The sequence below is a fragment of the Rissa tridactyla genome, chromosome 1 (genome assembly GCF_028500815.1).
Source record: "Rissa tridactyla isolate bRisTri1 chromosome 1, bRisTri1.patW.cur.20221130, whole genome shotgun sequence".
Lineage (NCBI taxonomy): Eukaryota > Metazoa > Chordata > Aves > Charadriiformes > Laridae > Rissa > Rissa tridactyla.
In genome coordinates, this window is record NC_071466.1 from 178822623 (window position 1) to 178849733 (window position 27111).

General features: G+C 41.0%; 1 protein-coding gene across 2 annotated transcripts in view; it reads right to left on the minus strand.

Moving 5' to 3' along the window:
• TRHDE (thyrotropin releasing hormone degrading enzyme) overlaps window positions 1–27111 on the minus strand; it is a 232588-nt gene that overhangs the window by 18193 nt on the left and 187284 nt on the right. For both annotated transcript variants that reach the window (XM_054188180.1, XM_054188179.1), the window contains 3 exons: window positions 13724–13871; window positions 11452–11549; window positions 10844–10951 (listed from right to left, as the gene is read on the minus strand). In XM_054188180.1, the coding sequence (XP_054044155.1) occupies window positions 10844–10951; window positions 11452–11549; window positions 13724–13871 (354 nt within the window). The remainder of the gene's footprint in view (window positions 1–10843; window positions 10952–11451; window positions 11550–13723; window positions 13872–27111) is intronic.

The following is a 27111-nucleotide window of genomic DNA, read 5'->3' on the forward strand; positions in this document are numbered from 1 at the left end:
ATTAAGCCCTTGTTGCGATATTTCAAACATTAATGAACATCAGCAATTTATTTTTCCCGCATTTAACCTTTCTTTCAAAAAGTGCATGCAAAGGAAACTGCATATAATTGAGTCTAGTGCAGAAAATTAAGACTACATATTTAAACACAGGAAATCAAGACATGCTACAATTAACGGAGCAGATACTTAGGTGCTGCCTTTGTGTTGGTTTATATTAACTTAGAATGAGGCTTAAAGTTTTCTAAATAACTGCAACTCTCTCAAAACTTCAGGTCAGCAATTACAGTAACATAAATATGCAGCCATATACACATACACTGCACAGTACATGAAAGTGGTATTATAATTGTGTCTTGATTTTGGTACGCTAGGTTATTTCTCCTTAATGCACAACTTCCTTACCAGCTCATGTCTCTTTTTGCTTTTAATTTGGGATTTAATACACTGACAGCAGCCATATGCTAAACCAAAAGGACTAAGGGATGCTATCCTGACTGTGGGACCAAACAACCCGTTGCCCCAGATCTGTCTTATCATATGATAGCTGAATATGAAGAACAACTGAACCCAGTCAAGCATTATTTCAATGAAGGAAGAACTTTATATCTTGATAGACAAACACTAAATCATTTTTTTAGAAGCACAGATAGTGCTGTCTGAGCTTTGCCGGCAGAAATACTATCTTTGGTTTACTGCAAGAGATGCGACTTAGACAACAGATACTCTAAGGAACTATAAGGCACCTGGAAAAGGTAATTCTATTTTGGTTGATTGCCCCATTATTTCAGGTAGGAACTGTGTGCTGGAAAGACTGGGAAGTACATCAACAGCAGAAGTTCCTAGAAGTGGAAGTCTAACCCCAGAAAGGTCAGCATTCCTCACTTGTGAGGTTTATGTCTTTAATATTTACAGTAAAACACATAAATTCAATGGGCTTTCCCAGCTACTCCATCTTTTACGTTCTAAGTGTCAACACTCACGATTTTAGCAGCAGTGCGGTCAGTAACCGCAGGATCATTTGCGTGCTCTGGGAAGGAAGGAGGCACCGATCCCATGCCCGTAGCCTAGACATCACCATGTTTCTTGCTAAGAAAACTCCATTGCCACCAAGTCCATAACAGCACACTTGCGGTGCTGCAGCAACCCTACTCAATATCATCCAACCAATTTTATAGCTTCATGGAAAATGTTGTTCTGAAACTGCAGTTCCAAGGCACTAGATCAGCATGTGGAATGTTTGCCCCCTGCATTAATGAATCAAGTGAATAAAAATTGTCATTGTCTCAGTACCGCTTAGGTAGTAACACTGCAGAACGTATCCCCTTGTTACATTAAACTTCGTCTGGGCCTTCAAGGCTGCTCTCATTTTTAAAGGGCTAATATGATTGATGGATACTTCAGAAGAATAAAGATTAACTTTTGAAAGCATCACTTTAAATGTCTTTTATTTGAATACTGATCCAATTTATTTAACTTTTATTTTTCTTGCTTAAGAGATATGATGGTGAGAATGAAATATGTAGCTAGCAGAGCTCATGTTTAAAAATTAAACACTTTGGGAAAAATGTTAAAAATTAAACAGTGAGAAAAAAATTAATTAAAATCGCACTGTGCCTTTACAGGGATTTTTTTTCAAGAGTGAATAATAGAGCTCTACAATGAGCTAAGAATAATCTTCTAAGTTATAATTAATTGGTACATACTTGCTCCTATTTAAAGTATGTTCTAACAATTGGAGATACACTTATAAAATTGGACCGTAATTATTTATCTTCTGGGCAAATTGTGTTCTAATTTTTTAAAATGTAATTGCACACAGTTTAGACAGTTCTTTGATTAAGTGACAAATTTCAATACCATTTAGGGTACTATTTCACAAAGAAAATTAATCAGAAACATTATTCTTTATTTTTGCAACTATTTAACATTTAACTTAAGCCTATTTTTCTTGATGGCTATATTTATAGTCTTGTTTAATAGGTTACAAGGCTCAGATAAGAAATAATGAAGTATTGGTACTTTGTTGGCAGATGTGTACTACAGATTGTGTTATAATGAACAGCATGACACAAAGTTTATTTTTTGAAGATGGCAGTCCCAAAGCTTATACTCCTGTTCTCTATTGCAAACTCCAGGAGCCATGCTGCTGGCACCACCGTGCACACGGAGGAGGGGAGAATGCTCTGCCGTAGCACACGCTCGGTCTGAAGAGAAACGGTGGAATTTCCCCTTAAAAATCACGGCACAGAACTGTGATGGGCTTGACATTCAGGTGCCTGACACGCGTTGAATTCAGGGGATATTAAACAGGGATGTGGCTACTCAGGGCATCTGTGGTAAAGCCATGAACAGACGCCAGGTCTCCTCAGTCCCAGTCCTGTGCTTCCGAGCTTCAGGCATCGCACGGGTCTGACTGAGGCAGGCAGAGAATACATCATCCCTCAAGTGATGGCTACTGCTATTGCTCCTTCCCGTTCCGACGGCAGATATCCCACAACTGACCACACAACTAGCACACTCCAGCTCTTCAACACTGATTTTAATGACTGAGTGGTGAGTTAAGCACTTCTTTGTGAGACTAATCTCTGAGTAGATATGACTTGTTTTGCCCTTTCTGGCAAGTTTTTGCAACAAAAAATATGGTCCTTTCTGTTCAATCATTTTGCACGGTTGTGGAGAGACCATTCCTGAGGGAGAAAATTGGAGACAAACCTATCTAACTTCTAAGGATTGCAAATTAATTACTGCTAATCCGTAATTGCTTTATATAGGGTCATTTTATTGTGATCATACACTGAAGTCAGAAGGTAAAATGTTACCTGAACCAGCTGCCCCATAAAGCCCAGTTTTTCCTTTCACAAGACAAAACCCTCTCTTTGCAGACATACTCCCCAGATGGTCTTTCAGAGCACTAACTCCTTGATTAACTCATGCACTCAACAGTGTTTTCTTCCTCCTTAAAGAGTTTTATTGACTTGAGTGCAAGATTCTACTCAAATGTTGTAACAACCTATTAATTAGTTAAATCACTTCAGCAACATTGGCTGACATTAGCTGGCAAAGCTCCAGTAACATTTCAAAATGCACGAATAGCTATGCTTGAATTTTTTCAGTAATTAAAACTTCTAGGGGTTGAGAACCCAGAAGAAGGGATCCATTTTATTGTTTTACATTTATCAGACATTCAAGTGTGAAAAAAAATGAAAATAACTCTCATTTTTTCATGTTTGCTGCTAATGATTTCCAAAAATAGCTCGTGGGCATCAAACCCGCAAAAAAGCTAGTGCCTCTTCCAAGCAACTAGCAAAAATAATTAACCTGTTGGCCACATTCCCACAAATACTTCTGTAGGTGGTTAAACTTAAGTACATTTATAAATTGTAGCACGACTGTAGCACTAGTGTGCCCATGTGAAACAAAACAACAAAATGATGTATCTCAAGTCATTAGGGAAATAAGGGAGAAGGTAAAGGGAAAAAAAAAAGCTTTGTTTGGAAAAACATTTGATTTTCTATCACCTAAGCCAGGCTTCATTGAAATGATCTCAATTAATGACTGGTAATTTGTTATTTACCGCATCCTCAGATCTATGGACAGTTTCATTTATAGACGTGTTACAGTCTCCTGTACACTCCTGCAGTGCAATTCGTTTTTCTGGTGGCATTTCCATTGAGTAGTTAAAGGTCCATCCAAGTAAGCACACTGCCAATTTAGGCAGGTGGATCGACATGAATCCATTGTTCCTTGCAGACAAAATACAAATTCTGCACAAACAAGTACGCAGATTTAGTACTCTCAAATTAGGCTTGTTGGTTACCACTGTCTTTGTTCAAATTACATGATGGAAGTCATCTAACTTGATTACTTGCACCTTTCTTAAGACTGATAAAGAATTAACCAGTGTTCCTAACAGTCACAGCAACAAGTCTTTGAAATGCCAAACAGAAGTCACTGGTAAAGCTCATATCCACATTATTACATTTAAAAAGATTAAATGAGGTAATTTAGTACTAGGATGCAATCATCCAAGGTCCCGATTTCATTTTTTAGTAACCGAAAGTGGTTCATCTGTAGTGCAAATCCACACACAGATGCGTTCTGACTTGAAACCCACAGATTGAACAGAAAATTCACGGCATATTCTCTTTTAAGATCTCTGGCTCCACCTCAGCACCCCAAGGCTTCTCAGAACAACCTGGATGACTAGAGACCAGAAGAGATTCAAAATATCCAGATTTGCATTCAGGATTGTCCGTCAGTCTCTACTTCTCATTCATGAAGACAGACAAATGCAAACTTCATTAAGCCATGGGCTACAGAATGGATGCTGACTTCAGTCTAATTCAGTGCAGCATCCTGAGAAAAAAGTATTAGAAAGAAGCTAAGTATTGAACATTAGCTCTACTTATCAAACAGCATAGTGAGCTTAGCTCCATCGATCAGAGTAGCAGATTGTTATCAACCATAAGGTCAGCTTAAGGGGTGCAAGGACAAGAGACACCAAATTTCCAGACATCAGAATGCAACCCTCACTTTACACAAGTTTGATGTGGTAGAATATTGGATTTATAAATACTTAAAGGGTGGGTGTCAGGAGGATGGGGCCAGGCTCTTTTCAGTGGTGCCTGGGGAGAGGACAAGGGGTAACGGGCACAAACTTGAGCATAGGAAGTTCCACCTAAACGTGAGGAGGAACTTCTTTACTTTGAGGGTGGCAGAGCACTGGCACAGGCTGCCCAGAGAGGTGGTGGAGTCTCATCTCTGGAGACATTCAAAACCCGCCTGGACACCTTCCTGTGCAACCTGCTCTAGGTGACCCTGCTGTGGCAGGGGGTTTGGACTAGATGATCTCCAGAGGTCCCTTCCAACCCCTACCGTTCTGCGATTCTGTGATTTTCCCATTGTTTTCAATTGATGATATCTGTGAGGCAGTATTGCAAGTAAACAAAATTGATCAGAGTGCTTGTGACAGAAGGATAATGATAAAAATAGTAAAAACTGCATTAAACCTAGAATCACCCCAAAGTGATATAAAGCCCAGATTAATCAAATACATTTACTGTAAGTTTTCTAGCAGTATTGAGGCAATTAATTAAGGTACTTTGTTTACATTTAAAAGACAGCAACCAATAAACAGCAATGGTTACATTTCTGAAGAAGGAAACAGAGCAAACTGAAGTGGCTATGACTAGCCAGGAGATTTCCAGTGGGTCCAGTAACACCTTAAAAGAAACATCGCCACATAATTGTGTCCAATGCAATACTATCACCTCCCACTGCTCACTGCTGCGTATTAGCAAAAGAATAGCATCACCACAGCTCTGCTAACAGAACCAGAACACAAGCACTGCCTTTTCTGCTGAAGGCAAAATCAGCTGTCTCACTTCAAAGCAGCGCGCTCGCGTGTTCACGTGTTCACGCTACCCTGTCTCACTTAGCCGCAAGCGAGCACACATCCACAGTCCACTCTGCCAGCAGAAACGGGTACGTGGCAACCTGTAGCTGATGGATGGTAACAGCAGCTGGAAGAAAATCCTGCCTGTACCCACAGAGAGGTTTGCAAAAACACGCCTGTGCCTGTGGATGAATTATGCTTTGAGCCATCACAGCGTCTATCCACATGGAACCCGCTGTTATGATATCTCCTGTCAGGAGTTTACAGATTGCAGCTCTCCACACATTCTCTCCTGGACCTCAGAAATACACATTTACTCAGTCTACCCAAGGCAGAAAGTCTGAAAATGCTAATCCTCTTAGAAACATGTATTTCCTTCAGAACAGATACACAGTGAAGGTTAAAGGGGTTAACAAGGCTGATTCTCAAGCTTAGGCAGGCATTGTATGGTAATTCTGCTAATTTTTTTAGGCTGAACCACAACGCTGTTACATCTAAGGAGTGTGAATAATGTATTTCTTCACACATGAAAGACCTTCACAGGGATGAGCTCAGTTAAATGAAGGTAGAAGCAAACATCTTAATTTTCAGCCAACAGTAGCTTCTCTTGTACAGCATTCTGCTGTTGACTGAATCCCAGTAACCTTACATACTCAAACTACAAGGGAAATTTCAATGAGCTTATATGTTTTCTACTAGGTTTGTATTCTTCCAAACATCAACATGGAAGTTTCAAGGGTTTCCATTGCTCCAATACAGGAGTAGCATATATCCCAACTTAACGGAGTGAAAAATGTTTCCCTTCATATCAAGTCAGAAGTCAACGCAGACTTTCAAGGAAAATGTGCTGGAGCCATCAGCAATTTAAAGAGAGCAAAATTACTTAAACTCATTTATTAAAAAGACAGTAAGACATACCTTGAAGTCTAATCTCAGATTTTCAGCTGAAAGAAATAATCACTTCTTTTTTAACAATCACAAGGATTTAAATATTATATCAATTCCTAGACTAGTACAACCAGATGTCTCCTTATACATGCCTTTTCTACATGTGACGTGATGTGTTTGGTTTGCCCCTTGTAGAGCCAAACTTCTTTTTTAGAGTTATGTTCCTTGTTTTAGCATCATGTTTTGCCCTGCAGAAGCGGTACTAAACAATATCACCTAAAGCCCTTCGCATACTAAGTCATCCTGCCTCCCTCCCTCACATGAATGCTCTCATCTTTAGGTTGGAAAGCTGTGTTATTGCTCTTGCTAATGAAATAAATCCCAGTGGCTGAGCTTCAACTAGAGGAGGAAAGTGCGTTGCAGTGTCTTAATACTGTCCCAAACACCTCACAGATAGGTCATCGGGGTGGTCTTCTGCATGTGGCAGATGCAGGGCTGAGGGACTAAACTGCAGCTCTACCACAATCTCAGAACTACTGTTTCAAAGGAGGTTGAGGAGCAGGTTCTCTGCCAGCTCTGTTCGAAAAGAAAAGGAGCAGACCTTTTCCTGCCTCAGTGACACTTTTGAAAGGCATCTTTTGCAAGAACCCCCAACTCTATGATTGCCATTTACATATTCATCTGATATAGGTATCTTGCCACCTGTAGTGTCTGACCCTAAGAGGGCCCACTCTGTCTTCACAGTTAAGGGGCTCTTCACTCAGCATAGTGGCTGCCACCAACTTCATTTAGAGGTTCCCAAAACCCCTTGTAGGAAGCGTAACTCCAAGCATCTGATTCTGCCCTGTGAGCCAGGCATCTAAAAATGAAGCACTGGAACACCTAAGTTGCTTTAGAAATTCAAGACTTCAAGCCTTCCATTTTCATGCACAGAGGCTAATGTTATAGATAACATGTCTGGTGTTTTTTTCTACTAATTCCATAAGAAAATCTGCAGTGCTACAGTTGGAAATCTAATGGCTTTTTTCCAATAGCGCCGGAAACACAAAGAGGACCTCTGCCTTTGTGCTAAGAATGACCATTATTTTACTTGGTGAACACTGGCAAATTACTTGCACAGTAAAGAACATGTAATTACGAAGTACAAACAGTAACTGATTATTATGATTATTTCAATCCCCTACAGTGAAGAGTAGATGGTAATTAATTTCTGGACCTACCAGACTAAATATAATTACTAGAAACCACAGCAACTGTACGCATATGCTGGTAAAACAGTGTTAGATATTACTGTATTTGTTTATTACCCAACACTTTATCCATAATTAAATGCTACAAGTAAAAGAGAAAAAACATTTCAAAAGAAATTCTAAAAAGCCATAGTTTAAAAATGTGGCTAAAAAGTTATGAATTTTAGCATTTGTAAAGCATTATTAATTGCACACTGTTATGCTTATTTGAACTTTAACTGCAGTAACCACCAGGGAATCAAAAACTTCCTTTACATGATTTACTGCCTGTGCATTTATGTGGTATTTAATATCACATATTAATTTAATATTACCCTAATTTCGTATTGATTAGAACCTTGGGACACAAACCTCATTCCCTAGTCTCATTTTGGGGTCTACTGCTTTGAAGAACGTGTGTTCCTTCCAACACGCACTGCTTGTGAATTAGCTCATTGTATAAACATCTCGTCTTCCAGACTAAGGTTTTGGGGAGGGGATGGGTGGAAAGGTTGCAAATTAGCCTTTGTTTTTACTCTCATAGTCAAACTCAAATTATAGTGTATATAAAAATGTCTCTGAGCTCTCTGGAACTCCATCTTCGTGCTCTAGCTATACAAACCCATGGAAACCACCAGGCTTTCTGCAACGCATCAGTCAATGTCTTTGTTCTGTTTCAGAAGAGGGAAGGGGTTTTAGAGTAGTTTTCAGCAGATACAACTTTACTCATTGTGGAGAAGGAGTGGAACAGGCAAGGATACATATAGTTTCTGTACCTGTCACCAGTTTTCCTCACCAGGAGCTGTCGGAGAAGTCTGGAGAAAGATGAGCAGCACGAGTTTCCCCTTCTTTGTGAGGAAACAAGCTCTGAGGGATTCCTATGGATTTGGAGGTTTGTAGCAAATTGACAAAGAGCTGTTAAGGGCATCAAACCGAGCAAAACACTTGACTGATGAGAAAGAATACAGAATGGCACCTGTTGGATGTGGTCTCTGCATCTATCTTGTACTTACCTACTTGCCCTTTGCACTTGAGCTAAAAGTGCAAAAAGAGGCAGAGGCACAACTCAAACACTATGTTAATTAAACTCTTATTGTAGAATCATCATCATTTTCTTGGTGTAAAAGCAGGGAAAACAGCCTCTGCTTTATTTTCAGGCTTCAGTCTGAATTGGTTTAAACTGAGCAAAGGTGATATGAGGTACCTCTGATGCAGCAGGAATGAGAACATTCCCGAGAGAACATCGACAGACCCTGACAAATGTTGTTACTGTGAAACACAAGCTGATTTTATGTCTACTGACCTGCTATGACTAGTAATCTTTGCAATGCCGTTTCGATGTAAGCAGACCTGAAATGAGTCTGCTCATACATTAGTTACATTCAATATGTGAGGCCGCTCTGAGAACAGCAACTGGTAAATTCTGAACAAATCCTATAATCATAAGAAATAAATAAAAACATGTCTCTGTCCTCTTTGCAAGTTGTAACCCGATTTATCAGCTGACTGCCAATCTGTATTTTGTAATTAAATTATTGGTTGCAGCTGTTTTTCAAAACTGCAGTTCCTTTGGAGAAATGCACTGCTTTAACTTAGTAGCTATTCTCTTCCTCTGCCCTGCTGTGACGCTTTTATCATAATACTCGTCATAAGCTGGCAGCCACAATCTTGTGCACCCAAGAATGGCTAAGATGAATCTTCAGATGGCTTCTTAAATCCATTCCTTTCCTCTCTTGCTATTGTTAGTAAAGCAATAAGCTATTTTATTTTTTGTTTCTGATGCCTCCTTCTTCAATCCTGTTGGAAAGGATGAAAACATAGGGTAGGAGAAAGCTTTGCAGGGTGACAGCTTTTAACACTGAATAATCTACTGCTGTGCATGCTAATAGATGGTGCTAGGTTTGATTAACTAGTTCTGCTAACAAATACCTAAGCAAATTACTTTTGCAGATTGTTTCCAATGATTCTTTCTCTTTAATCCCCTCTTTGAATAGTTTCATACTGATTGGTGCTGCTGACAATAAGAATTCATATAAAATCCTGGGGTATATATTTTGTAGTAAATATATCTGGTACCATCTTAAACAATAAAACCCTCTCCCTCACACACATCTTACTTAAAGGTATATAATCATAGTTTCAAGGTTTTTTTTTTTTTCAGAACTTTCAAAGTCATATAGGAATGCGATTTCCATTCATGTTCAGTTCGTGGCTGGTTTTAAAAGACACTCCGGTAACTATGTAACTGAGTATGCCTGTAAAGGATTTTCAAAAAAAGACAGACAGACATATTTTAATTGCAAACAAACACCCAATTGATCCAAAATGTCTGAAAAATCCTACATGCCAATATGTCTGATACTTCTGCAGAGCTAATACGAGACTGGGACTACAAATGTAAGACTTTTTCCCTTCTCTTCTTGTTACTTGAAAGTAAAATATTTTCCTTTAAACCAAAATATCATGTGATGTACTTATGTAAATACTTCTACACCCACATTCCACATAATCAGAAAATCCACCATCCTTTCTCAAGAAGCCATAGTCTTAACCTATACTCTGTACTTACCTCATTGTCTATAGATCATTACTTGCTTAAATATTTGTATTTTCAGTAATTTAACAATTCTTAGACGCTTGCCTTTAAAAGATAAACTTCATACACCATCCATGGCCTGTGTTGCCTTGCCTCAGCTGAATAAACCTGCATCTGCACAGCCTCACTTACATATTTGCTGTCAAACCACTACAGCGCTGCTAATGCTCAACATACCAGCTACCATATTATCCCCTCTCCGAAACCTTACATGAGCTTTCCATGTATTCCTGAAACACATTAATTTTCAAGTCTTCACCCTTAAGTGCTTCATAACATTTCCCTCAAATACATTGTTTTGTCTCCTTTCTTACTTCTCACTCCTTCTGCCTCTAACCTCTCTCACTTCTTTAATCACTTAGCATCTGCTCTCTTGCCCAGACACAGGCTCCGCGTTTGTCTGCCAACGCAGTGTTCACTCATCTTTCTTCCTTTAAACCCCTCCTTAAAACCCATCTTCTTGCCTTCCAGCGGATAATTACCTGACAGCAACTTATCAGGAGTGGGCAGAGACTACACAGGTGTCCCCTTCACCCACTCACACATGCAAAGTCAAACAACTCACTCTGAAGCCCCACAGACATGTTTAAATAACAGCCAGTGACCTCTGCTTCCTCCCACAGCACTCTGCAGAACGGGGCCCTGCGGATGGGGGTGGGCAGGAGAGGAAGAGCATGCCAGCTGTATGGCCGCCGAGTAAGAGAAATGGGAAATACACATTCCAGTTCTACTTACCGGTTCCTATTGCTAGAAATCCAATCCGAGATTAACGTTGCAGCCTGCTGGTGACAGTGTTTGTTACCGAAGCTACAGGCCAACATGATGACTTCCCGACGCAACTCTCTGTCCAAATTAAAGACAGCAATAAGGCTGCATTAATGAACGTGTTTGAATGTTTACAAAAAGGCATTTCTTATAACAGTGTCAGCAACTGATAGTTGGGCAGCATATCAAAGATAATCCGGCTACACAAATCTCAGGGTCAACTTAACGCCTACAGCTCTGCAACAACTACAGAAAGGTCAGGGACCAGAACCAGACGCCATTTACACTTATGCACTCTTCTTGACCTCTGTGGTCACACGAGTACAAGTTTTTAAATATCCAGTGCCAGTGCAGTCAAATATTAAATCAAGGCTTAGCAAATCATGTTCTCCAAACTCAGGAAAGAGGAATTAATCTCACAGCATCTTGCTGCTCTCCCTCTAACCCAGAAACGAAAAACAGAAGGACAACAGAGCTAGGAAAGTATGACATGCTAAAGACGACATCAAATTTTAGGAGAGTGCATTATTACAACTATATCCCGCAAACAAAGAATAAAAAAAGAAATATAACAGTACTCATGTTGGTATGATGCTTGAACAAGCGATTTGTTTAAATTGTTAGTTGGCCATCCAAGCTTGAGATACATTGATGCAACTTGTCTTAAAATATACTCCTGAGGGGAAAAAGAAAAACATATTTAATGTTAACATTTAATTTTTATTTGAAATTGAAATACTACTGACTTTTGAGGTTTTGTCTCCCTTTTTACCCGCAAATAATGTCCGACTTGCCAAAGATTTTGATTTGCATTTAGCAAAGCACCATGTCCACATATAATCCTCCTTCATTGCTACAGTGAGACGTAATCTACAGAACAGCTATTTGATTAGATGTCTAGGACAAGACAATTTATTGTTATAAACCCCATCAATTTAAGAAGAGTTTCTTACATGCTATTTTGAACTCACAATTCACGGCTGAAAAGTTGCAAGAGCGTCAACAGCTTAACTTCTACTCTGTGCCAAATCTCGACTACACTGTGCATGTTCACTTTTAAAAGAATATTGCTTTAATATCCATAGCCATGGCAAAAATGTTCTCTAAGTACAGTCAATTGACTTCAGAATACCAAACAACGTGGCTGCAAATGACCTTTGTGCATTTAATGATGCTATGTTTTAAATTTAGGTTCTTGGTATGCTTAAAGAACAAAACAAGCCCAAGATGTATTTTAGCTTACTTTTACTTTTTACACAGGAGACATAATTGTATATTCTGGCCAGTTGTGAAGAAAACCACTGTCACTGTATTCAGTGTAATCTTTTGTCAGTGGAATTTACCAATTTGAAAAAGAGAACTGAGTTATAAAGAACCACATAGAAGAGCATATATTTTATTATTGTGGATGCACGGGCATGTATATGTGATGTCAGCATAAAAGGAGATTCATGGTGCAGCTTTCCCTGGCAGATATGTTATTCTGTGACTAAAAAGGCTTTTTATTTCCTCTGCTATCACCTCTGCTTTCAAAGCTCTCATCAATAGTGATAAAACACAACCCAGCCAGGAATTTTACAGGGGTTTTTTATTAAAATTGTGTTTTCTTTACAGAGCCATGTTTAAAAGTGAAATAGCAATGGCAGACGCGTAAGAATTTTTCTGTGCAGTTAATAACGGACTAAACATGCAAGTTATTTCCACATCATTTTATATTACGGCTCTGGCTTGCATGTAGGCCCACACAGTATGTTCATAAAGAAAGAATCTCAACGTGTCTTTATCACCCTGTAGTATATGTTCCACGAAGATAATTTTCCATGTCAGCAGGTAGCGTGTGTGTGTATGTACATATATATATATGTGGGTACTTCTACATATATAAGTACATCCAGCCACCCCTAGCTTCCTGCTTTCTGTGCTTGTGTGTCTCTGGACACATGCGTACAAGCAAATGTATGTTTAAGAAGAAAAAAAGCACCTTTAAGCATTTCAGGCTTTAGAGAGTTCCTTCATTTGAAGGCTCATTGAAAATATGTAGACTATATAAAACTCTTAGTGAATAAAAAAAACCCCAAGAATTTATAATTGTCACTGGCTGCAATCAAATCCTGCACACTTCATCAAACATGCTTCAGCGTAGCTAGGACTTTTTTTTTTTTATTTCAGGTAAAATGTTAAAATGATTGTCATGTCTATCTTAATTATCTACTGCTAGATGTTACTGCTGTCCCTTCGGACCCAATTATGAATGGGCTTTTGATTCAATGGTATCTAATCCTTGTTAATTAAGGTAACTGCATTGAATTCACCATGGCTTTTTGGATGAAATAATGACTACAAATCTTTACTTTAATTGCACGCATCCTGTTCAGTTGTGCCTGCATTTGGTGTCCTTGCTGAGCTTGGGCATCAATCTAAATATCGCCGTGGGGCTCCTCAAAAGAGAAAATCTGGAAATAGATTACTTTGGCTCTTTTAAGTGAAATACTTTATTTGTCATAATATTTTAAGGAGGGATAATTACCTTTCCTTCTACTAATCATATATGCCTCAAACAACAGTTATCACTGTTCAAATGCAAATGAACCAAAGCTCAACAATTGCTATGTTTAAATAAAGAACAACTTGGAAGAAAGCTAATATCCCTAGGTCATTTACAGTATCTAACTGGGGAATAGTTCAGCTCTTGGCAATGAAAGGAGAGAGAGCAGGAGAAAGAAAGAAAAGAAAGGAAAAGGGGGGGGAGAGAGAAGGAATGAAGGGCAGAAAGGCGGAAGGAAGGGCGGAAGGAAGGAAGGAAGGGCGGAAGGAAGGAAGGAAGGGAGGGAGGGAGGCTGTATCTCTTACATTGAAGATGTTGTAGTTTTCTGTGCGGTCCAGCAATTTATCTAGAGGATAAAGAGCTCGGCTGGCAGCATGCCAAGGCAGAAAATCCTTCTCCTCTGAAAGGTATCTGATAATTTCCAAAGGAATATTCTGAGGCAAATAACCAGCTCTGCAAAATAAAAGAAGTTAGTATTAAGTTGTTTTTGCAGAAGATACATTATGAGGCAAAAATGACTTTTTTTTTTTTCCAAATGAAATTAAAAAAGGCAGAAAAAGACAATAAACTCATCACATTATAGTGACATAAAAGTCAACCTTATAAAAAAAAGCAACTCGCAGTCTCTCCCAACACATGTGCGAGCATACTTATGGGATGAAGGAAGGCATGAAGACACGTGAAAGAAAACTAGACAAGCTATACCTACTTTATATGGATTCATGTGGCTATAAAAGACATGAACAATGAAAGCAAAAAAACAAAAGGAAGGTGCTGCTTTGATGAATTGTAAGATAGAAAGCTGTCTGCATAAAACCAACAACCCACGGCATTTTGCCTCAGAGAACATTTCTACTGGCCATGGGTAATTGGGAAGAACTAATGGAGAAGAAGCATCCTTTAGTTTCACAGTTCTCCTCCGCACTCGTTTCTCTCTCCTTTAGAGTTGCCTTGTCTTCTATCCACTGTAAGCCATTTTGGAATGACTTACGTTATTAAACTGAAGTGGCATTCAGTGACATCACTTTGGTTAAGGATATTTCACCACATTCCATATAAAGCATGTTTTTTCAGATGTTCATAAATCAATCATCAGCTAGAATTTTGCCCCATTCTTTTACAGTCATAAAAGACCTCTCCCTGCAAAGGAAAGAGTTTAGTGGGGTTTCAGGCAGGCTTTTTAAATTAATAGCTTTACAAGTGAAGTGCAATACAGACACAAGCATTTTAAAGCTGCTTTTTAAAACTGAGTACTGGAAACATCAAGCGTTAGGATTTGCTCCCATTTTCTTTTTCAGAACAGCATTTTTTCTTAACTATCCAGACTGCAGAAACAAAGTGTAACCCTGTGGGTGTGAACTTCCCAGAAACACACAAGTCTATTCTTCTCCTGATGCATGTGTTTAAATCCCAAAGGAGTCCTCTACCTGCCTGGAGAAGAGATAATGATTCTATTTTCATTAAACACTTAAAGTCGGCAAGTTGAATTCCACAAGCTTCACTTTAACATAGGCTACAGTATGACATATCTTCATAGACTATTTTTTCTCCTTGTTGGTTGCAAATATTTCCCTTAATTTCCATCACTGTCTGAGGAAGAGATGCAGGCATATAGCAGAGAAAGAAAATTACACAGATTATTATGGAAATGAACCAATACATACATGTTGATATAAATTTTTATCTCAGTTGTAACAGCATATAAAAACTACTTTGCTGAAATATTTGAAATAGATTGTTCTTTTTGGTATGGGGCAAACCCACGCAAGTTTCCTTGCGAAACCACCAATGGCTTTTATTGGATAGATTGCCTCAGTGGGAAGAAACAAGTGAAAAAGACCATCAGCTGATCACAGATGCACTTGATACAATGCAAAACAATGTTTCTTTGGCTCTTAGTTGCATCCAAGCCCAACTATGGATGCAATCAACGACAGCCCTGATCATAAGGGAAGGTGAAGAAGGCACCTTGCCCACCAGAATTCGACAAGTAATATGGGATAACTCAATTGAGTTTGAGAAAAAATTTCAATCCTGGTGGTATCTGGTTAATTTCACCTATGATCCCATTGAGAGCAAGGTGACAGCTTTTGTCTTAACAATACGCAACGCTTTGGTATACACCATATACCCAATTATCGCACTGGGGTTGAATCACCATGGAGCCATACTCTATCCAATAGAGCACAGAGTGTGGGCACAACAAAACAAGAATAAATGGCAAACCGTTGATGTTGATGCATGCATTTCACGAGATCAACAAGGATTCATTTGTGAGAGTACCACTCTCAAGGCACAAGACATTTGTCTTGACACCAACCAGAATGTTTGCCAATTTGAGATACATCCAAATGAAATGCCAGAAACTGTGCTTGTATATGTTGGGAAAGGGTGCATTTGCATGAGATCTCCCTGTAGTCTTGTATTTGTAGATGACATAGTAGTGGATATAAGTAATCACTCAAATCTTTGTGTTTGTAACTTTACTAACATTATCAGATGTGACTTCAATTATTCAGCTCCTGTTATTTCTTATCAATTGCTACAATCTAATTATACATTGATTCGAGATTTGCTGCCTACCCCTGTTGGAATGAATCTCACATTGGTAAAGAAGCTGCTACAACACGATGGCTTGAAGTGACTATTGAAAGAGGCCCAAGAAAAAGGACAAAGAACTGTGATTACTGTCCATCATGATGTTGAAGAAATACACCAACTGCTGGAAAGAGTTAAGAAAGACGGAGGACATGAATGGTGGGACACTCTTTTTGGATGGTCGCCAACAGCTACAGGAATCTTTAACAAGATGCTCCATCCTGTTGTTGTGCTTTGATTTGACAATTTTTTTGTATGTTAAACTTTGGATTATGATGAAAAGCTTAACTCGCTTGATCACTCCACAAGATGTATTTGTACTTGATAACCCTCACCACAAGAGCACATGTGATATTCCCTATCAGTATTAAATATCGTGGACCTTGAGTGACTGTAGTCAGAGGGTGGATTATGTGGAATAATTACTAAAATGGCCAAAAATACAAAAGTACAGCACTGTTCACACATTAAGGAAAGTCATAAAATCAAGAGGCTTCTGAGGTAGAATGCAGCCGCGGCTGACATGTGAAAAATGCAACATCTGTGGTTCTCTGTACAAGGTTGCTTGTGAAGCTACATGAGGTACGGGACGGAATGTGACCATTCCGTGGCCTTGCCTTATGACATATAGCAGATACAGGAATGAGATGGTACTACTGAACTGATAAGCTGCCTACTCGCTACCCTGAGCCAACACTTCGTCAAATTTTGATGAAATGCTGTCCTTTGTGCAAACTCTGCTCATTATAATGTACCAAAACACACCTCCATCCTGAAGGCTACCCGCCTCCAAGGTGCAACCACTCCTTGAGTACACCAATCATAATAAAAGTATTTATGACTAAAGTCACTCAAACTCCACCTTGAAGATAAAAAATAGTATAAACATAGCCCGAGAGAGGGGGGGTATCAGGGAAGACACCATCGCGAACAAGTTGAGGAGAACTCCATCACTGACTTCCGGGATCAGTCGACGGGCTGAGCCTTTCCTCCCCCCCCATAGGGATGCCTTTGGGTAAGACTTAGATTATACCAAATGCTTCCTCGGAAAACTTAGAAATCTCTCTAGAGAATCTCTTTCCTACATTTATAGCCAGGCTGCATTGTTTATAACTTTGTCGCACGTTTTGTATATTTAACAATACCTTCATTTGCATGTGCTTTGCAGACAGTGTATTTATCACCGGCAATCTTAAGACCTTTGTACCTGTTTTTTAAATAAACTGCACTTTTTTAAGCAGCTAGTTGTGTCGGTTTCTCACTGAACGTGACCAAAGACTCGAGAGCGGCCGTGCTAGTTCATGAGTACGACTAGACTGAAGGTGCAGTCCACTATCCAAATCATAATAGTTTAACATGTAAACTAGTATCCAAATCATAATAGTTTAATACATATTAAACGTGACCGGACTGATAGTGCTGAATTGGGCATCACTCAGAATTTAAACCTAGCCGCACCTAGCCTCCCACCTCGGTGAGGAGTGTTACAACGCAAGGGGGTTTATCTTCTGACAAAACCGCTTCGTCCCCTTTCACGCAACATACCACATCCACGCAAGCAATTGTTTTTCACACTCTCTATTGAAAGAATTACACCCCGTTCCCTTCATCTTCTTGGGAAAGAACTGAGTTCATGTAACAGATTTCAAAAGTATTTGTCTGGTGTCCTTACGACAACCCACTCTCCGGTCTGTTTCATGTCATCTTTGTCCACATTTTGTCAGCAAGGCTCCATTCTCAACTCCAGTTATAGCACATACTCAAGCAAGAAAAACAAGATCACTTGGGGAGCTCACTGTGTCACTCAGGAATTGAGCAGATATGAAATGAGAATGGTGGGGCTCTCAGAGTGGGTGGCGGACAGAGTTCAATTCATCAAAGACAGAGAAAGTTACTCCATTTTATAGGTCTTCCTTATTTCTGAAGCAACAGAATATCATTAAGATGAGTTCTAGGTCTTAATACTTTGTGAAGATGAGTAACCATAATTAACGGGGACAGAAGCAAGCTGGATTGACTACAGTTAAAAATCTCGGAGATAATGTTAGCAAAGAGGTAAACTAGCTTGAAGTTGCATATATGTAATTAGTTCCTAATGGGATTTGTGATTATTGTTACTGATAATTTGATTGACATGAGAAAGTGTAGAGTAAGGAATAAGAGGAATAGCTCTAGGAAACATGCTGCTTAAGGAATAAACAGATGAATGTTTATTATAGCTGCACTAATGGACATTAGGATCATGCTTTCAAAATTAAATCTCTCTATGGTAAGTGCAAAAGGGAAATCATCACTGCAAAACAAACAGATTATTTCTTTTTAAGCTTAACTTCTCCATAAAGACACGAATGAATTGAACTCAGAGAGATCTGTCTCTTATTCCTGAGCTCTCAGCCATCCTCATCAGTTTCAAAATCATGATTCTTAGCTGATGACACTCATCCTGTTCACAATAGAAACTGTTACTCTCATCACTCACTGCTTCTAACCTATAAATTTATCAGCCCATTCAATTCTGCCTGCCTCTCCCCCTGTCCTCCACTTTTCCTATTGTTTCCCTAAGGGTATATTCCTTCTCACAAAAACAGATTGTGGCAAAGTCGGAGTTTTTCGTGTTTACTCCTGAACTTCCTCCTCTTTCTGGGTATGACCCTTGAAGAGCTTATGCACAGTAACATCAAAATCAACCCCCCCAAATCAACAGAGTGAGAGCAGGTATGGGGATGAAGGGAGGTCCCTGTGGGTGACATTATTACATAAATGACAATAAATTCATCGCTTCAGATCATGATTTTGAGGGAAAGTGGTTATGGCTGCTACGATCAATGTTGAACTCTGTCAGCACATGTTGGACAGATGTGCTTCAAGTTCAGCTGCCAGGCTGGACCTCTGAGTGAACTTGCGTAGAGACATGTCTAAAACACTCCTACAGTGGCAGTTCAGATAGGAGCACTTCCCTGGAGAAAACAGAAGTGCTTCAGGAACTTGGCAGAATGTTCTTTATATTCTACTCTATTTTATGGTATGGGTGCCTGCAGAAAACCATGACAGCCCTATTCTTTCACCCTCAGCCACTAAGCCATGTTTATAACCTCTTATTCCAAATGCGCTGCACTCCCAGACTATTTGCCATTAAATCGTTTCTGTGAAGAAGTAGTGATAAGTATAGTCATTGCTTTACTTCTTGTGTAATATGTGGTATATAAGATACACGTTATAAAATATTAAATGTATATTATAGCTTAAAAAGCCTGAGGGATATTTTCATTCACAAAAAAAGGAAAGAGTTTGCTAATGGTAAGGCAAAATATTAAGGTTGCTAACTTTTGGCATTCATAATTGAGAAAACAGGATATAAGGAGAAGCTCTCACCCTAAACCATAAAAGAGAGAAACCATGAACCACAGAAGTCCTAAAATCCAGATCACAGATCTAGGACCTGTGTGAATTGTCCTGTGAGGCGGTATGACTATCATGACAACCAGGCCAGCAGAAGACAGAAATTAGCCAAAGCAGCGTGACTGTGTGGTGAGCTATGCTCTAGTATTCTGCACCTTCACAAAGCACAGCACCTGGTTTCTTAAGCTTTATATTTTAGTATAATTGTATTCTTTTACTTTACATGAAAAGCTTGTCCAGTGCTAAGAGTGATTTCAAGAGTCCTCTTTCCCAGGGGATACTGCATCCAGCAAGATGTACTGGCTCACTTGAACAGTGGCAAACTCACCAACCAAGGGGTGCTGACATGCTTCTAGGATTCTCCTTCACTAGCCTGGAAGAACTAGGTTCAAAGATGGTTACATGGGATCTGGTCAGAAAAAAGAAAAATTTTTGCTTCCAGCAAAGTAGGAAGGAATGGTCAAAGACTCACAAATGTCACCGGAGTTGTGACAAACATACACCACCAGCTGGCTGACAACTGCTAAGTGAAATCACTTGTTTGCAGGACAATAACCAAGATGAGGAAAGAAGGCAGAAAACAGGGTGAGTCTGTTCTGAGTATCTCTGTGAACTCTGATGGAAAAACACAGACCCACAGAAATGTTAAACAGAAACATTTAACAATTAGCATTACAATAATAAGAAAAGTAAGAGTAGCAACATTCCCATCAAAGGGAAAAATGTAAAATCATTCCCCTGTGATATAATTGTCTTGAAATATTTACTCAGAGGCACTACAGACTATAACATAAGTTAAGCACATACTGTACACATGCAGCTTGATTTATCACACTCTCTTCCAGCAAAGTCACTGGAAGGTCGGTGACAGAAATCCTTATTTTTCTTGTGTCTTTTTAGCCATCAATCATATTGCTATCCTTAAAGTCCAGCAAAAGTACCATCAGATATTGCCTGACAAAGTCCAAATGCATGAGAGACAGGGCTAAGAGATAAAGTTCTTTTCCAGCTTAGCCTTCTCAGAGGAAAATTGAAATATTGTTTGTCACTCCGGGAACAACTGATTACGGGCTATACTGAAACCAGGTAACAAATATAAACACCACAGAAATACTGTGATGTCCAATCTTATGTCTGGTCTGAATTCATCACACTGTTTCTCCAGTAGCTACCCGAGAATCTTAGCAGGCACAGATCTACAACCAAAAATATTCTGCAGAGGAATCTGGGATAGTCTTGGCAAGTATCTTAACAGATAAAACAGTCAAATCAAACGTGTTGATTCATAAGCAGTGGCTTACGTTCAGGTTAAGCATTTCTCAAGTGCAGGTTAAAAAGTTTACAAAACTTCACCTGCAGCATCTGGAATGAAAAGGCTGGAAGCCACCTTAAGAACTCAACTCTTCTCTCCCCTACCCAAAGCAGATTTATACCAATGCCAGTCCTGACAGAAATTTGTCTAGTTTTTTTTTTTTTTTTAACATAGGGCTCTAGCAATGGATATCCGAGGAGCACCAGAATTTCAGTACTCCCTTTTCTCAGGGGCATGATAATAAGAATACTACAAATCTGGTCTTTTGTCCTGTAAATATTCACAGAAGAGTACCAACAGATCCATTTCATGTCCTAAAATGAACCATTGTTTATGTAGCTTCAGTATAAATTAGAAAAAGCAGGGGACCCTCTTTATTATATTCTAGATTGGAGGGCTTTGATTGACTTCACTGGTGCCATAGAAAGGAGCCCAGACATAAAAAAGACCTGCTACAAGCCATCTCTAAGCCAGCCTTCTCCATTCTGAGTCATTTAAAAAACATGACTACAAAAGCAAAATTTTACCAAAAAGATCACACTTGATACACTTTTTATATAATTGTCCTTACCCATCAGTTTATCAGCACGCCAATCATCCTGCAGCCACTGTTACACATGAGAACTTTAGCCTGTGTTAGAAACATGGCACCACGTGAGATTTGTCTTATCATCTGTGTTCCTAATTTCACAGTTGCCTGCTTCACTAAAGTGGAGAACAGGCACACAAACTAGCAAAGAGATCTGTTTTAGTTATTAGACAAATTACTTCTAAACAAACATGCCGGTCCATGAGGCTTTTTATGCCTAAAGAGGCTGCTGACGAACTGTGGTGAAAAGGTGATATCCCATTTTTATGACAAGGGCAGAGGTGGAAAGAGACCTTTCAAAAGTTAATATATATATAAAGTGGCTTATGACATTATATAATATCATAAGCACCAACCCTTAGCAAGGTACTATCCTGCTTACACTAAAGAAATCATTAGGGTGGCCATTGCTACAGAGGAAAGAGGCAATGAGCAGAAAAAGAAAGTACTGAACGTAGTAATGAAATATCCCTCACAAAGAATTCTCACTAAAAATCTCACAGCAATCAAAAATAAACTTTAATTTACATGAGCTTTTAATGAGTCAGACAAAAGCAGGAGATCTAGATGCTATTACGAAACATCAGTGTGTATTCAGCTGCATTCCGACCTTGATTTGTTCTTTACACCAAGCCACTGAACTTATGGACAGATCCCAGCACATTCATTTTCCCCTTAGGGACAAAGTACCAAATGGTAGTGTAATTGCCAAGGGAAAATTATTACTCTGTTCTGAATTATTTCTATCATAAATCCAGCACCAGTCAAACAGACTCTGTCACAAAAACGACAGGGTTGCCATACAGTGATGAGAGTCCCACATGCAAGTGCACCATAAATCCCATAGTCCCACCACCCAACAAAGTCATTATAAGTAAGTCATGTGCTTAAATCAAAATTAGAAAATCCAAGCTGGCAGCAAACTGGTCTGCATTGTTGAAACAATGGAAATGAGGTGATTCCGTGATTCCGTGAGGTGGTTGACTTGCTGCTGCTTTAAAACTCACCCTGCATCGTCTGTTTCTTACGAAATACGTAAAACATGACTAGCCTTTTGTCTGGATAATTCTGAAGGGGGAAAACACAGCTCTTCAGAACATAGACGCACAACTCAGATTAACTTCAGTTCTGTTTCTGTGCATGTGCAATATATGAATAATTAGAATATACTCATTAACCCATAAAGGGACAGTTAGGATTCTTATTCATTGATTCATTCTTTTACCTTTAAAGTCAAGCGTGTGGATTAGAATAATTCGCAGAGAAAGTTAGTGCCAATGAACATTCACATTTAAATGTATTTGGCTTTTCCTAACCCTATTCATTTCTTTTGGACCTACAAAGGACTGGTGCCCTACTGATGCATTCAGGATATTCTTTCCCACAGTGCTTTAATAGCAGTTCTTTGGTAGCTGAGTGAAAACAGGCATGTTGAACCCTGGCACGTAAAAAAGGCTTTGGGCAAGGTGACCCATGCAACAGGGAAACTAACTCCTGTAGTCACAGATTTCACCTTCAACTCCTGTAAGCCTGGGAACTCGAAGGTTAAAAACTTATGATGACTGGCATTCAACAAGGGAAGCTGGAAAAAGAATGTTTTCTCATAGAAAACTAATGGGCAACCTGTAAAAAAGGGCCTGTGATCTCCAGTATCAAAGAATGATTTACCTCATCTTCCACTCCCATGGTTGCACTGACTTTGGACCAGGCAATGACTCTGCTTTTCTAAGACATACAAAATGACTTAATGGAGCGACTTCTCATTTGTACCAGCTATGGACTTTGCCGTGGTTTAGCCTCAGATGGCAACAAAGAACCACGTGTCGCTCGCTCGTGCCTTCCAAACGCAGGAAGAATCGTAAGAAAAGGCAAGACTCTTGGGTTGAGACAAAGGCAGTTTAACAGAACAGCAAAGGGAACAGGCAAACAACAACAACAACAACAACAACACGGATAGGGGAATATACAAACGCGATTACGGAACCGCCGCTCCCCCCGCCGCTCGCCGGCCGGACCGGGGCCGCCCCAGCCCGCTTTTAAGCAGCAACTTCCTGCCCCCTCCCCCGGCAGCTCAGGGTGGGCGTGGCTCACATGGCATGGAATACCAGGAAAAGTTAACCCTATCCCCACCGGAACCAGGACATTATCCACCCCTTATTCCATACCATCTATGCCATGCCCAGCAGGTTCCAATGAATTGCCACCACTTTCCCCTGTATATATATATATACACACATATAATGCCCTTAGTTTATGGACCATCCCTCCAAAGTGTCCGTTGAGTTCTTTTAATCCACGGCTTTGGGCTCCATCTGTTAGAACAGTCTCTCAGGGCAGGTGAGATGCTGGGTGGTGCTGGTCTGTTGCATGCTGTATTTTTTCGGAGCTTGTGACTGGTGCACCTGGTGTGGCTCATGCACGCAGTCTGTAGGCTGAAGATGTAGATCTTGAGGAAACTGCTATAACAGCACACAATCTGATTCATTGGCTATTCTCGCCCAAAATCAGATCTCCATGAGGTACACATCGGACTTCCCCATCCTTCCGCATCACCCACCAAGTGCACCCAGGTCCTTGGGCAAAAGCAATCCCACGGATGGGTTTGCCTTTGCCTGAGGCAGGACTAACCCAGACTGTCTTCCCTAGCATATTCTTCATGTGCACTACGGGGACTTTATCCCCTTCTACAGTACGTGGAAGTTTTGATTGGGCAGGGCCAGCCCGATTGTTAGATCCCCTGGTGTTAACTAGCCAGGTAGCTTTTGCTAAATGCGTATCCCAGTGTTTGAAAGTCCCACCACCCATTGCTCTCAGTGTAGTTTTTAACAGTCCATTGTATCGTTCTATCTTCCCAGAGGCTGGGGCGTGATAGGGGATGTGATACACCCACTCGATACCATGCTCTTTGGCCCAGGTGTCTATGAGGCTGTTTCGGAAATGAGTCCCATTGTCCGACTCAATTCTCTCTGGGGTACCATGTCGCCACAGGACTTGCTTTTCAAGGCCCAGGATAGTGTTCCGGGCAGTGGCATGGGGCACAGGGTATGTTTCCAGCCATCCAGTGGTTGCTTCCACCATTGTGAGCACATAGCGCTTGCCTTGACGGGTTTGTGGCAGCGTGATATAATCAATCTGCCAGGCCTCCCCATATTTGTATTTCAGCCATCGCCCTCCATACCAAAGAGGCTTCAAACGCTTGGCTTGTTTGATCGCAGCGCATGTCTCACATTCATGGATGACCTGTGCAATAGTGTCCATGGTCAAGTCCACCCCTCGGTCACGAGCCCATCTATATGTCGCATCTCTCCCTTGATGGCCTGAGGAGTCATGGGCCCACCGAGCTATGAATAGTTCACCCTTATGTTGCCAGTCCAGATCCACCTGAGCCACTTCAATCCTAGCGGCCCGATCCACCTGCTGGTTGTTCTGATGTTCCTCCGTGGCCCGATTCTTTGGTACGTGGGCATCTACATGGCGTACTTTCACAACCAGATTCTCTATCCGGGCAGCAATATCTTGCCATAGGTCAGCAGCCCAGATGGGTTTGCCTCTGCGCTGCCAGTTGCCCTGCTTCCACTGCTGTAACCATCCCCACAGAGCATTTGCCACCATCCATGAGTCAGTGTAGAGATAAAGTACTGGCCATTTTTCTCGCTCAGCAATGTCCAAAGCCAGCTGAATAGCCTTCACCTCTGCAAACTGGCTCGATTCACCCTGTCCCTCACTGGCTTCTGCAACCCGTCGTGTAGGACTCCACACAGCAGCCTTCCACTTTCGATGCTTTCCCACAATACGGCAGGACCCATCAGTGAACAGGGCATATTTCTTCTCATTTTCTGGTAGTTTATTATATGGTGGGGCCTCTTCTGCACGCGTCACCTCCTCCTCTGGTGACATTCCGAAATCCTTGCCTTCTGGCCAGTCCATGATCACTTCCAGAATTCCCGGGCGACTGGGGTTTCCCATTCGAGTTCGCTGCGTGATCAGTGCAATCCACTTACTCCATGTAGCATCGGTTGCATGATGTGTGGTGGGGACCCTTTCTTTGAACATCCAACCCAGCACCGGCAGTCGAGGTGCTAAGAGGAGCTGTGCTTCTGTACCAACCACTTCCGAAGCAGCTCGAACCCCTTCATATGCTGCCAATATCTCTTTTTCTGTTGGAGTGTAGCGGGCTTCGGATCCTCTGTATCCACGACTCCAAAACCCTAGGGGTCGACCTCGAGTCTCCCCTGGTGCTTTCTGCCAGAGGCTCCAGGTAGGGCCGTTCTCCCCGGCTGCGGTGTAGAGCACATTTTTAACATCTTGTCCTGCCCGGACTGGCCCCAGGGCCACTGCATGGACTATTTCCTGTTTGATTTGTTCAAAAGCTTGTCGTTGCTCAGGACCCCATTTAAAATCATTCTTCTTCCGGGTTACTTGATACAGAGGGCTTACAATTTGACTGTAATCTGGGATATGCATTCTCCAAAAACCCACAATACCTAAGAAAGCCTGTGTTTCCTTTTTACTAGTTGGTGGAGACATAGCTGCTATTTTGTTGATCACATCCATTGGAATCTGACGGCGTCCATCTTGCCATTTTATTCCTAAAAACTGGATCTCCTGCGCAGGTCCCTTGACCTTACTTCGCTTTATAGCAAAACCAGCGTTCAGAAGGATTTGGACTATTTTACTCCCTTTCTCAAAAACTTCTTCTGCTGTGTTTCCCCATACAATGATGTCATCAATGTACTGCAGATGTTCTGGAGCTTCACCCTGTTCCAGTGCAGTCTGGATCAGTCCATGGCAAATGGTGGGGCTGTGTTTCCACCCCTGGGGCAGTCGATTCCAGGTGTATTGGATGCCCCTCCAAGTGAAAGCAAACTGTGGCCTGCACTCTGCTGCCAAAGGGATTGAGAAAAATGCATTCGCTATATCAATCGTGGCATACCACTTGGCTGCCTTGGACTCCAGTTCGTACTGGAGTTCTAGCATGTCCGGCACAGCAGCACTCAGCGGTGGCGTGACTTCATTCAGACCACGATAGTCTACAGTTAGCCTCCACTCTCCATTAGATTTTCGCACCGGCCATATGGGACTGTTAAAGGGTGAGCGAGTCTTGCTGATCACTCCTTGAACCTCTAGTTGACGAATCAGCTCATGGATGGGAATCAGAGAGTCTCGGTTAGTGCGATACTGCCGCCGATGCACCGTTGTGGTAGCAATCGGCACCTGTTGTTCTTTGACCCTCAACAACCCCACAACAGAAGAATCCTCCGAGAGACCAGGCAAGGCAGACAACTGTTTAACTTCCTCTGTCTCCAAAGCAGCTATGCCAAAGGCCCAGCGGTACCCTTTTGGGTCCTTAAAATACCCTCTCCTGAGGTAATCTATACCAAGGATGCATGGAGCCTCTGGGCCAGTCACAATGGGATGCTTTTGCCACTCATTCCCAGTTAGGCTCACTTCTGCCTCCAGTACAGTCAACTCTTGGGATCCCCCTGTCACCCCAGAAATACAAATGGGTTCTGCCCCTCTATAGCTTGATGGTATTAAAGTACACTGCGCACCCGTGTCCACTAGAGCCTTATACTCCTGTGGGTCTGATGTGCCAGGCCATCGAATCCACACCGTCCAATAAACCCGGTTATCCCTTTCCTCCACCTGGCCGGAGGCAGGGCCCCCCTAATACTGGTCATAGTATCCATTACTCACTTCTTGCATAAATGACTTGGAAGTTCCTTCAAGAGGATCAGAAGCAAGATCAAGCCTTCTGCTTTGTCTGGGGAACGGCCCACTGGAAACTGGGGCGG